Raw genomic sequence first — 13,010 nt, forward strand, 5'->3', positions numbered from 1 at the left:
TTCCTCATATTGTTATCTCTTGTCCCACCCCCTATTTTTTTCTCATAGATTGTAAACTCTTGCCCCACCCCCTATTGTCTCAGAGTATAAGCTCCTGTATCCCCCTATTTCCTCATAGATTGTGATTTCTTATCCCCCTATTTCCTCATAGAGTGTAATCTTGTGTCCCCCTATTTTCTTATAGATTGTAAACTCTTGTACCCCCCCCCCTATTTCCTCATATTGTTATCTCTTGTCCCACCCCCTATTTCCTCATAGAATGTAATTTTTCGTGTCCCACCCCCTATTTCCTCAAATTGTAAACTCTTGCCCCACCCCCTATTTCCTCATAGATTGTAAACTCTTGTCCCACCCCCTATTTCCTCATAGATTGTAAACTATTGCCCCACCCCCTATTGTCTCAGATTGTAAGCTTTTGTGTTCCCCCCTATGTCCTCATAGAGTGTAAGCTCCTGTATCCCCCTATTTCCTCATAGATTGTAATTTCTTGTCCCACCCCCTATTTCCTCTTAGTTGGACACAAGCTTACAATCTATTTCTTTTTATATCGCAGCTATTTCTTTGTAGATCATAAACTCCTGTGTCACCTCTAATTTTTAAAGAGAAAATACTTATATTCTTACCAGTTTATTTTGCTAATCTGTAATTGGCGCAAAGTGATCATGTGCTCATCATGGGCTCATGGCATCATTAGCATGTTATTCCCTCAGATATACTCTATAATGCAAGCAGGAAGTGGAGCGTGGCAGTAAGAATACTGAACCAGTCCCACTGCAAGCCATAATACATTAGTACCCGGCTGTAACTGCACTGAAGAGGGGTGGCGATTCCCACCTTTATGGATCTCAGTCGAGACCCCCTTCTTCTGGCACTCAAATCCAGAGTGGCTTTGACCAAGACATGGAAGTTGGAACCAAAAAACTCAATATTTTGACTCCTCAAACCAAAAGTACAAGTTTCCACGGCTCTAACATCCATCGCTTTTGTTTATTGTCACTATACAGTCTCTGAACAGCTGACGTTGAGATGTGCTGGTATCTGATCTCTGTGAAGCATTTAGGTAGGCGCTAATCGGAGGTGCTGGTAAGTTGCTAGCTGGCACTAATGAACTTTTGCGCCTGCAGCAGATAACTCTTGGTCTTCCTTTCCTGCGACAATCATCATGAGAGCCAGCTTCATCACAGCATTTGAAGGGTGATTTGCAGGAATGCTGCCATCTAATAGGTGGCGCTGCAGAGATATAGTTCCATCTTCCTGATTTGCATATATCTCCCAGAGGAGCATGCATGGTCTTCTAAGTCACCATCTAGGTTCTCTCCTCAAGGAGAAACAATATCCCTCCCAACTAAAATAAACCAAGCAGAAGGAGCAGATTCTCTTTTCAGAGAGCAGTGGGGGCAAAGATGATGCAAGGCCAGAATACAATAAACCATGTATTTTTTTTTTTATTGCCCTGTGTAAAGTATGTGCCCCCTCCATAACATAGCTTCACAATAAAATTATTTGCAGGCTAAATGGTATTCACCGTTCATAAAATGTACACTTTTTGTCAACCCATCTAAAGACATACGGAAAAAAAAAAAAAAGACGTACAAACAAGATTTACAGTTTACACAAAAAAAAATTTATATATATTTATAGACTTCTAGCTATTTCTCTGGCACGTCGTCGTCCTCTTCTCCTTGAGAACTATTTACATTACAGTACAGAATACCGGTTTTTGTAGCAAAGCTGCAAGAGAAGACAAAGAACCTTCGACGAGCTACCGACAATGACACAACCAACGTGCGCTTCTTTAAACAATCAATGGTTTATTGATACGGTGAAGTCGTTTCGCGGTCACCGCTTTGGTGCAATTTTTAAAATTTAATGTAAAAAATAAATAAAACGTATATTTTTTAAAAATTTGTTCAGTGTCTCGTACATCGGTGGGACATTTAAACCAGTAGAAAGGTCATCATCGCAGGATGGACGCATCAATTTTATCTACACACGGCAATAACGGGATTGAGAGGATTGGGCATGTGTCAGATTACAGTAGCAGTAACACTGCCGTCACACAAGCAGAGGCTGGGGTATATTACTGCAGCCTGGACAGAAGTATGGAAACGGTCCTTATGGGCAGGTGGGAACCTTACTCCTCCTCTTCCACCATATGGTGGCTAAACATGTAACTCTTAAATATGGTTTTGTACAACCTATGCTGTGCCTAGCTAACATGATGGGGATGGCGATAGTAGCCACTTTTGGTGCTAGGATGGTCTTTGGCACCTTGTTCTCCGAGTCTCTCTGGTTTAGAATTCCCATTAACATTCAATACAGTGTGTAACTTTGCACCATCCCGGCCATCCCATTATTAATATATACACGGCACACTAGCCTAGGACCAGGCCTTGGCGGCAAACTCTTCAAGAATCCAAAAGGTCAACATTTCCAAAAGCAGTAGAGATGTCTATTTTGATATGTCAAACTAAAGATGGGGAAAAAATGAACCGGGTAAAAACGGATTAATCTGTGGTATCGCCATCGGATATCTTGCCACCAGCGCGGCATTGAGATGGCCAAGGAGGAAGTCACAGTGCCGTAACTCTCCGTCGCTTTACACATTCTCCGGATTAATCTTCAGCCCAGCTATTGCAGTCAGTGTTTCTGAGGCAAAAGTTTGACACAAAAACATCATTCAAGTTTTTTTTTTCTAGAGAAAATGTGATAATGGGATCGGGGGGGATCAATCTGCCTCACTCTCCTTCCTTTTGGCACCTGCAAGAGATGAAAGCAATTAAACAAAAACACTTGAAATTCCTTTAAAAGGACGTCTTTCAGTGTTTTAATTAATCAAAAATCGGAGTTTCCCCTCTTCCTGCACCGTATGCTTGATAGGCAGTTCCAGCACCCAAATCATCCCGGTGCCCTTCACCTCCATCCCCTCAAACCACACCACTGCCAATGTTGTTGATTGAGGTCTTCAGCTACTCCAAAGGGGGAGACACTGTGCATGCAGTACTGTGCAAGAGTTTTAGGCAGGTGTGGAAAAAACACTACAAAGTAAGAATACTTTAAGAAATAGAGGGGTTAATAGTTTTTTGCCAATTAACAAAATGCAAAGTGACTGAACAAAATACAAATCTGAATCCCATCAATATTTGGTGTGACCGCCCTTTACCTTCTCACCAGCAGTTCTCCTAGGTACACTTGCACACTGTTTTTGAAGGAACTCAGCAGGGAGGTTGTTCCAGACATCTTGGAGAAGCAAGCACAGATCTTCTGTGGATGTCGGCTCACTCCAGTCCTTCAGTGTCTTTATGATGATGAGTTCAGGGCTCTGTGGGGAACATATCATCACTTCCAGGACTCCTTGTTCTTCATTACGCTGAAGATAGTTCTTACACGGCATTGGTTGTATGTTTGGGGTTGTTGTCCGGCAGTAGAATATATGTGGAGCCAATCAGTCATCCATCATGTAATACTATCAGGAGATGAGTATCTGCCTGTATTTCTCAATATTGGGAACACCATTAATATTGACCAAATCCCCAACTCCATTTCCTGAAATTCAGCCCCAAACATGCAAGGAGGTCTCATCATGCTTCACTGCAGCCTGCAGACACTCATTATTGTACCGCTCTCCACCATGCTTCACTGCAGCCTGCAGACACTCATTATTGTACCGCTCTCCACCATGCTCCACTGTTGCCTGCAGACACTCATTATTGTACCGCTCTCCACCATGCTTCACTGCTGCCTGCAGACACTCATTATTGTACCGCTCTCCACCATGTTTCACTGCAGCCTGCAGACACTCATTATTGTACCGCTCTCCACCATGCTCCACTGCTGCCTGCAGACACTCATTATTGTACCGCTCTCCACCATGCTTCACTGCTGCCTGCAGACACTCATTATTGTACCGCTCTCCACCATGCTTCACTGCTGCCTGCAGACACTCATTATTGTACCGCTCTCCAACATGCTTCACTGCTGTCTGCAGACACTCATTATTGTACTGCTCTCCACCATGCTTCACTGCTGCCTGCAGACACTCATTATTGTACCGCTCTCCATCATGCTTCACTGCTGCCTGCAGACACTCATTATTGTACCGCTCTCCACCATGCTTCACTGCTGTCTGCAGACACTCATTATTGTACCGCTCTCCACCATGCTTCACTGCTGCCTGCAGACACTCATTATTGTACCGCTCTCCACCATGCTTCACTTCTGCCTGCAGACACTCATTATTGTACCGCTCTCCATCATGCTTCACTGCTGCCTGCAGACACTCATTATTGTACCGCTCTCCACCATGCTTCACTTCTGCCTGCAGACACTCATTATTGTACCGCTCTCCACCATGCTTCACTGCTGCCTGCAGACACTCATTATTGTACCGCTCTCCACCATACTTCACTTCTGTCTGCAGACACATTATTGTACCGCTCTCCATCATGCTTCACTTCTGCCTGCAGACACTCATTATTGTACCGCTCTCCATCATGCTTCACTGCTGCCTGCAGACACTCATTATTGTACCGCTCTCCATCATGCTTCACTGCTGCCTGCAGACACTCATTATTGTACTGCTCTCCACCATGCTTCACTGCTGCCTGCAGACACTCATTATTGTACCGCTCTCCATCATGCTTCACTGCTGCCTGCAGACACTCATTATTGTACCGCTCTCCATCATGCTTCACTGCTGCCTGCAGACACTCATTATTGTACCGCTCTCCACCATGCTTCACTTCTGCCTGCAGACACTCATTATTGTACCGCTCTCCAACATGCTTCACTGCTGTCTGCAGACACTCATTATTGTACTGCTCTCCACCATGCTTCACTGCTGCCTGCAGACACTCATTATTGTACCGCTCTCCAACATGCTTCACTGCTGTCTGCAGACACTCATTATTGTACCGCTCTCCAACATGCTTCACTGCTGCCTGCAGACACTCATTATTGTACCGCTCTCCACCATGCTTCACTGCTGCCTGCAGACACTCATTATTGTACTGCTCTCCACCATGCTTCACTGCTGCCTGCAGACACTCATTATTGTACCGCTCTCCATCATGCTTCACTGCTGCCTGCAGACACTCATTATTGTACCGCTCTCCATCATGCTTCACTGCTGCCTGCAGACACTCATTGTACCGCTCTCCATCATGCTTCACTGCTGCCTGTAGACACTCATTACTGTGCTGCTCTCCATCCCTTTGGCAAACAAACTGCCTTCTGTTACAAATATTTCACATTGTGACTCATTAGTCCAGAGCACCTTCCGCTGTTTTCGTGCATAGTTGTGTCGCTTGTCTTGTTTCTACACTGAAGGTATGGCTTTTTTTGCTGGAATTCTTCCATAAAGACCACTTCTGACCAGACTTCTCCAAGCACTAGATGGCCACACCTGGGTCCCACTTGTTTCTGCTAGTTCTGCGCTGATGGCGCTGATTGACATCTTCTGATTTCGAAGCATGATGTGTCATCTGCTACACCAAGTTTCCTTGGCCAACCACTGTGTCTACAGTCCTCAACATTGCCCGTTTCTTTGTTTTGTCTTCAAAAGATCTTGAACAGTAAATCTTGAAATCTCAGTCTGCTGTGAAATATTTGCTGGGAGAGACCTTATGGATGCAGTATAACTACCTTGTGTCTTGCTGCTGTGCTCAGTCTTGCCATAGTGTATGACCCCTGACATTAAACTGTCTTCCACAACCTCACCTCTGTAGCAGAGTTTAGCTGTTACTCACTTTTAAGCCTCCTACACAGCTGTTTCTGTTAATGACAGTTTCAACCTACATATGAAAGTGATGATCACTATCACCTGTTTGGTATAACTGATTAATCACACACCTGGCTATAATCCTACAAAATCCCTGACTGTGTGCAAGTGTCCCTCGAAGAACTGACGCTGATGTAAAGGTAAAGGGCGTCACACTAAATACTGATGGGATTTCCCTTTTGTTCATTCACTTTGCATTTTGTTAACAACAATAATCTATTAAACACTTCTATTTTTGAAAGCATTGAAACTCTACAAAAGTTGTAGTCAGGTGTGGAAGAAAAGGACAATCTCAATAATGCATCAAAAGGTCAATCAAGAGGAACTCCAGGTGGTCAGTGCCAGTGAAAAGAGCCCGAAATCCTGTTTTCAACTGAATGCACAAAACTGATAACTTTTTCCATTTTGAATTGCTCAAAAATATATGCCATTAGCAGATAGTGATATAAGAAGACATCAGCCAGAAGTGCAACAAGTCCAGCATGCTTAGAGAGTCCTGGAGTCGGAGCTGGAAGGTGGACAGCAAAATGTGAGCACACACCGCTAACCTCAGGACTCTGTAAGCATGCTGGACTTGTTGCACTTGTGGCTGATGTCTTCTCATATCACTATCTGCTAATGGTATGAATTTCTGATCAATTTGAAATGGAAGAAGTGTGAAAGTGTCAGTTTTGTGCATTCAGGTTGAAAAATTGCTGCACAGTGCTGTAACTGAAAGACTGCCCCATCATGGAGTCTAGAGAGATGAAGGGATGTCGCTGCACATACGCCAAAGCAGGAAGTGCATTTTTTCAGTTCAGAGGAGCTGGTGACATTGATCAGAAGCTAAAGAAAAAAAATGTATGAGCACAGGAGAGCGTAGCCAAGATGGGCTGTGAAACCATCTACGAATAGTTCAATACCGATTTGCATACTGCATGGAAAATATGATTTCAAGCAATTTGGCGGTGAAGACCTGTGCTCCGGCGGTGTAAAAGCAGGGGTGGGGGAATGACCTGTGCTGCGGCAGTGTAAAAGCAGGGGGGGGAGACCTGTGCTCCGGCGGTGTAAAAGCAGGGGTGGGGGAATGACCTGTGCTGCGGCAGTGTAAAAGCAGGGGGGGGAGACCTGTGCTCCGGCGGTGTAAAAGCAGGGGGGGGAGACCTGTGCTCCGGCGGTGTAAAAGCAGGGGTCGGGGAATGACCTGTGCTGCGGCGGTGTAAAAGCAGGGGGGGAGACCTGTGCTCCGGCGGTGTAAAAGCGGGGGGGGGGGGGGGGGGGGGGGGGAGACCTGTGCTCCGGCGGTGCAATAGTGGGGGGGGAGACCTTTACTCACCTGCAGGAGACAACACCAGTGCTTGCAGAATATCTGAGAGCGATATAATCCCAACAATGCTATCGGCTTCATTCACTACTACCAGTCTATGTACCTGAGGGACACACGAGAGAATATAAATGACACATTTTTAACAATACATCACACATGATCGGGTTTTTCTTCTTCATATATCACATTGCTTTGTTCTTTGAGGATACAGACTAAGGCTTCTTTCACACATCTTTTCTGGGTATAGCGACAGTAATCTGGACAGAACCGCAGGGTTTAATGTAGATGAAGACCTCTTCGCTCTCCGTTTTACAAGGTTTCTGTCCAGGTCTGTCCTTTTAGCTGGTGAAAAAAAACCTATAGGAGGACTGTGTTTTTCTAACCAGCAAAGACTGAAAAGGACGGAAACCTTATGAAACAGAGACCTTTGGGGTCTCCATCTCACACACTACACTCCATGGTTCCCACCAGGTTTCCATCCATATGCAGTTTTCTGGTGCCGAGTGTAAGATTGTGGTGTGAAAGAAGCCCAATGCATGCGCCTTTGTAGAAGATGTGAGCAGCCATTAGTAACGTGTATTACATGACACCGATTTACGTGTACCGTAATACATTGCTGTGCTTGGTCCTCTCTGCGATGGCTAACAGAGCGCCCCCCATGATGTCCATATCATTTAATAGAGCTTTAAAAGAATCTAAAAAATAGAATTTAGCATTATAAATCTTGTGGAATCTCATTATCTGTGATGTTCCTTGTAGCGCTACCCCACAGGTTTTGTTCAAAGGACTGCACACCAATAGGGGCATCAGAATCAAAGTTTATATTCACTATTTAATGGCTATGGACACATTTTTTTCCCTTAAATGCATGTATTTTGGGCTGTCAGTCATGTTTGTAATAGGGTTTGATTAAAAATGTTGCCCCGTTTGTCTTCTGCAGCTTCTACATATCCCTGTATACAGGCACTGCAGTCTACAGGAATTCTCAGTAGGAGCTTCTTTTAGTTTTGTGTCCTTATCTGTTCTCTTCTGAATCTCCTTATCAGCTAATTTATAACCATAAGCTAAACTTTAGAAGTCTATTGTATGGTTGCCGTACACAATAATCCCTCAGAACTAGGTGGGAGAAACGTTTTTCTTATTCATGCAGGCTTACCCGGCTGTGGACCATGCACCCAATTCAACAGATACCTTCTATATTCATGTAAGCAGCACGAGGGGTTAAAACATCCACAGCTCATCTTCTTAAAAATGCAAAAATTCTTTATTGATCCATTCTTTGCGAGCTGCAAAGATGACCTGTGGATGATTTAACCCCTCGTGCTGCTTACATGAATATAGAAGGCATAAGCCAAACTTTGTCATCATAAATTAGATAAGAAGGCGCAGAAGAAAACAGAGGGTGCTTTTAGACTGAACGATTATTGTTAAAAAAAACCAAAAAAACCTTCAAATGAGCGAAAGTGAACTAATCGATCAGTCTAAACGTGAACCAACGCCAGAACGATAATTGCCTGCTTTTCATCTTATGCATTGATTAGTATCGTGTGTGAGCGAGTATACTCTCTAAGGCACATTACTCGAGTGAGTAATGCCTTAGCCGAGTATCTCCCCGCTCGTCTCTAAAGATTCGGGGGCGGGGAGCGGCGGGGGAGAGCGGGGAGGAACGGAGGGGAGATCTCTCTCTCACCTGTCACCCCTGCCGGCCCCCGAATCTTTAGAGACGAGCGGGGAGATACTCGGCTAAGGCACTACTCGCTCCAGTAATGTGCCTTGGAGAGTATACTCGCTCATCTCTAATCGTGTGTCATTGTGCATATACACTAAAGCATAGGCTGCATGGTCAACATCCAAAAGCCTACGTGGAAATTAATTAGTCAGTGCCACTTTTTGGAAGTTGACCACCCAGGCCTATGATTTAGTGTATATGTGCACAATGACATACATGATACTAATTGGTGACTGCTGGTCACATTGCACTGCTACCACCATTTGCCCCTTTAATCTAAATATCATTCAATGTTGTCTTTTTAAATAATAAAGATATTTATATTATATTTTATATTATATATGACCAACGGGTATTTTTTGCCTTTGGTAAGTAGAATTGTGAGCATTTTGGAAATAACTATCTAATGGGAGGAGCGCATTGTTTTGCGATTTTGAACACACATGAATGGGATTCCCGAGATGGAAATATCCCTCTAACACGAATTATTAAAGAGATTGTCTCACTTCTAACATTGATGACCAATCCTCAGAAAAGGTCAACAAGAAGCGACCGCTGGAGCTGGTGCTTTATTGTATAGAGCTGCCTTGTTGCCCAACGCACACAGCTTAGTACATTGTAGAGTGGTCAGTCCCACTGAGATGAATGGGACTCAGCCCACAGCGGCACTCTAGGACACCGCACTGTATACAATAATGCACCTGAAATGTGGGTTATGGCCATCAGCTGATTGGCAGAGGTCTCTGTTAGCAACCCCCCATCGATCAGCTAATGACGACCTACCACAAAGATAAGTAATTAATAGTTCGTAATGGAACAACCCCTTTAAAGTTGGTATTTAACCCTATGGGGATATAGAGATGGTGCGCCGTCCTTACCTCGGCTCTGACTATTCGGTCCACGATAGTCTCCAGTGTTTCTAGCTTACTGCATTTCACTACACCTTCGAAATACTGTGAGCGGTGTTCCAGTGCCTGCGTCACGGTGATGTCTAAATTATTATAGGTTTTCTCAGCAGCAAGGTTCTGAAAATGAATTAGGCATCCGTCAATCACAGGTTAATTATAAGGAGAGGACGGCATAATGGAGCCCAATTACATAGAATACATGTATGACCCGCACATTCTACACGGCACACTTGATCATCCGCCAAGTCTGTGGAGGGTCTAGTTGGTTCACTGCCCTTGCACATGGAAGTTCAGAGACTCTTCAGTTCACTTGCGAATATTCTCTGTCGATTAGCTAATGTTGTTGCCCTTCTTGGTTTGACTTTGGTGCAGCGGGCAGTACTTTATTATGGTATAGCTGTCTTATTCTCACAATGTGAGGTTAGGTGGATCCGCTACATAGACGATATACCTAGACCACACACTTAGGCCTCCCTCACACAGGGCGTTTGCAGAAATGCAGCGTTTTTCAACGCTGCGTTACTGCAGATTCCACCCCGTTTCAGCAGCGCTGGCATGCTTTATGCCAGCGTTTTGGCTGCGTTTTCAGCTGAGCTGAAAACGCAGCCAAGAATGCTGAAAAGAAAAAAAAAAAAGTAATACTCACCTAGCCGCTGCAGTCCGGGTCGCGGCCGCTGGTCTCTGCCGCTGATCCGGGCTTCCTCGGCACTCCCAAGTCTATTGCCGGAGGCCAGGTTTGAGATCCCCGCCTTCGGCAATAGAGTGCTGTGATTGGTTGTCGGTGCTTGCTCGATGCCCAATCACAGCCCTTCATTGACTGTCTCAGCCAATCAGAGCTTGCCGGCGCTGAAGGGCTGTGATTGGGCATCAACCGTGCCGATAACCAATCACAGTACTCTATTGCCGGAGGCGGGGTTCTCAAACCTGGCCTAGGGCAATAGACTTGTGAATGCAGGGGAAGCCCGGATCAGCGGCAGAGACCAGCGGCCGCGGCCCAGACTGCAGCGGCTAGGTGAGTATTAACGTTCTTTTTTTCTCTCTACCTAGCTGGGGCAGATTTTCGGGGTAAGGCTTTTATTGCAAGCCCTCACTCTGAAAATCGGCGAGCGGTTAACGCTGCCAAAAACGCGGCACCAAGTGTTGCCGCGTTTTCAGCATTGCTAAAACCGCTGCCCATTCATTTCAATGGGCGACGCAGAGCTGAAAACGCCCCAAAATAGAACATGCATCGCTGTCAAAGCGCAGCGTTGCAAGGCGCTGCGTTTTCAGCCCTGTGTGAGCAGCCCCATTGAAATGAATGGGAGCCTTGTACAGCGTTTAGCGCTGGACTGAAAAGGCAGCGCTAAACGCTGTATAAAACGCCCTGTGTGAGGGAGGCCTAACCCTCTTCTTTTCTGGTAACATGCAAAGCTGGTTATATTAACCCCTTTCAGGACTAAAGGTCATTAAAGCATTTTAGACTAGTAAATTCTAAAGTTGAAAACTTTTTAAGCAGACGAGGAACATGCTGGTGTGCGCAAAAAAGTTGAAAACTTTTTTTTTTTAATTATTTCAAAGTCTGCTAATATTTTTGGGGATTTTTTTTGCGGAACATTCAAGTCTTTCTTAAAGGATCAGAAGGGAATCATTTTTTTTATTGAACTGTATTTTATAGGAAATAATGAACACAAAATTTGAAAAAAAAAAAAAAAAATACAGTGATCCCTCGCCATACTGCGGTTCAATGATTGCGTCTTCAATCGCAAATTTTAGATAGACCATATATACATTCTGTTTTCGCAGAGTATTTTGCGGTACATACAGGAAATACAGTACGTTGCTAACGCGAGATTGTACACGGCACGCTATTGGCTGATGGAATGTGTTCTGAATCCCGGGCGCCGATTGGCTCGCTGATCGTAGCATCGGTCTGTTTGTTCACTTTAGCGATTGTTTGGCAGTTCGCTCGACAGGTTGATTTGTGTAAATAGAATGCCGCTACTTCGCTGTTTTTTACGTATCGTGGGGGGTTTCTGGAACACAACCGCCGCGATAGACGAGGGATCACTACCATTTTCTTCAGTTCATAAATGTTACAAAAAATAATTATTAAAATTAAAAAAAACATGCTCGCCTTATGTATAACAACTAGAGATGAGCGAACGCGCTCGTTTAGGACAATTACTCGATCGATCAACCCCCCCCCACTCACCCCCTGAATCTTTTCGCCCCATTAGGCAGTTATTCGAAAAAAAGCGATGCTTGATCAAGTAATTGCTCTAAACGAGCATGTTCGCTCATCTCTAATTACAACATTTTTTAAAAACGCTGTATCCATAAAACTCTACTCTATGTCCAGTCTATAATAACACATTGTGAATACTAAGGCCTCATGTCCACGGGGAAAATCAGGCCCGCTACGGATTCTACATGAAGAATCTGCAGCGGGTCCCTCCTGCCCCGCGGACATGAGCGCTTAAAATAAGAATTAACTCACCTCTCGCCCGCTCCGGATCTTCCCTTCGCCGCGGCTTCATCTTCTCTCCGTCGCGGCCGGATCTTCTTTCTTCGGCTCAGCAGTGACGTGCCCCGCACATGCGCCGGCCCGAAGAAAAAAGATCCGGCCGCGACGGAGAGAAGATGAAGCCGCGGCGAAGGAAAGATCCGGAGCAGGTGAGTAAATCCCGATTTTTGTCTCCGGACGGCTTCCATAGAAGCCCGCGGGAGCCGTCCCCGCAGGAGACCCGCACGAAAATGGAGCATTGTCCAGATTTTTTCATGCTCATTTTTTTTTAAATCACTTTTATTGACCATCTGCGGGTATTTATCTACCCGCGGGTGGTCAATGCATCCCTATGGGGTGGGGATCCGCGGGCAGGAGAAGAGTTAAAATCCACTGCGGATTTTAATTCTTCTTTTGCCCGTAGACATGAGGCCTAATAGAAGAAAAAATGCTGGAATTGCGCTTTTTTTTGATTGCCCAGTCTTCAGGAAAATTTTTTTTTAATAAAAAGTGTTCAAAAAGTAACATACATACATACATACATACAAACAAGAGATAGAGAAAATGGTACTAATAGAAATCACAAGTTGTTCTACAATAACAAGCCTGCACAGCTGAAACAATACAAAAAACTAAACTTATGGGGTCAACGGATGGCAACAGAAATGTTTAAGATGTTTTCTACTTTAGAAGTAGTATAACAAAAAAAAAGAAAAAAAAAAAAAAAAAAAGGTTGGTATCCTACTTCTACTGACCCATAGAATAAACTATTTTTGCCACAATAGGTACGCTGTAAAAACAAGAGC

At 44.6% G+C, this 13,010-nt stretch overlaps 1 protein-coding gene across 3 annotated transcripts in view; it reads right to left on the reverse strand.

Annotated features, from left to right (window-relative positions):
* Positions 1–1,791: 1,791 nt before the first annotated feature.
* The window catches only part of PRKAG2 (protein kinase AMP-activated non-catalytic subunit gamma 2), a 318,286-nt gene continuing 307,067 nt past the window's right edge, over positions 1,792–13,010 (reverse strand). For all 3 annotated transcript variants that reach the window (XM_066585251.1, XM_066585252.1, XM_066585253.1), the window contains 3 exons: positions 9,693–9,839; positions 7,095–7,188; positions 1,792–2,760 (listed from right to left, as the gene is read on the reverse strand). In XM_066585251.1, the coding sequence (XP_066441348.1) occupies positions 2,729–2,760; positions 7,095–7,188; positions 9,693–9,839 (273 nt within the window). In that variant the 3' untranslated portion in view covers positions 1,792–2,728. The remainder of the gene's footprint in view (positions 2,761–7,094; positions 7,189–9,692; positions 9,840–13,010) is intronic.

Source organism: Eleutherodactylus coqui, chromosome 12 (genome assembly GCF_035609145.1).
Source record: "Eleutherodactylus coqui strain aEleCoq1 chromosome 12, aEleCoq1.hap1, whole genome shotgun sequence".
NCBI lineage: Eukaryota > Metazoa > Chordata > Amphibia > Anura > Eleutherodactylidae > Eleutherodactylus > Eleutherodactylus coqui.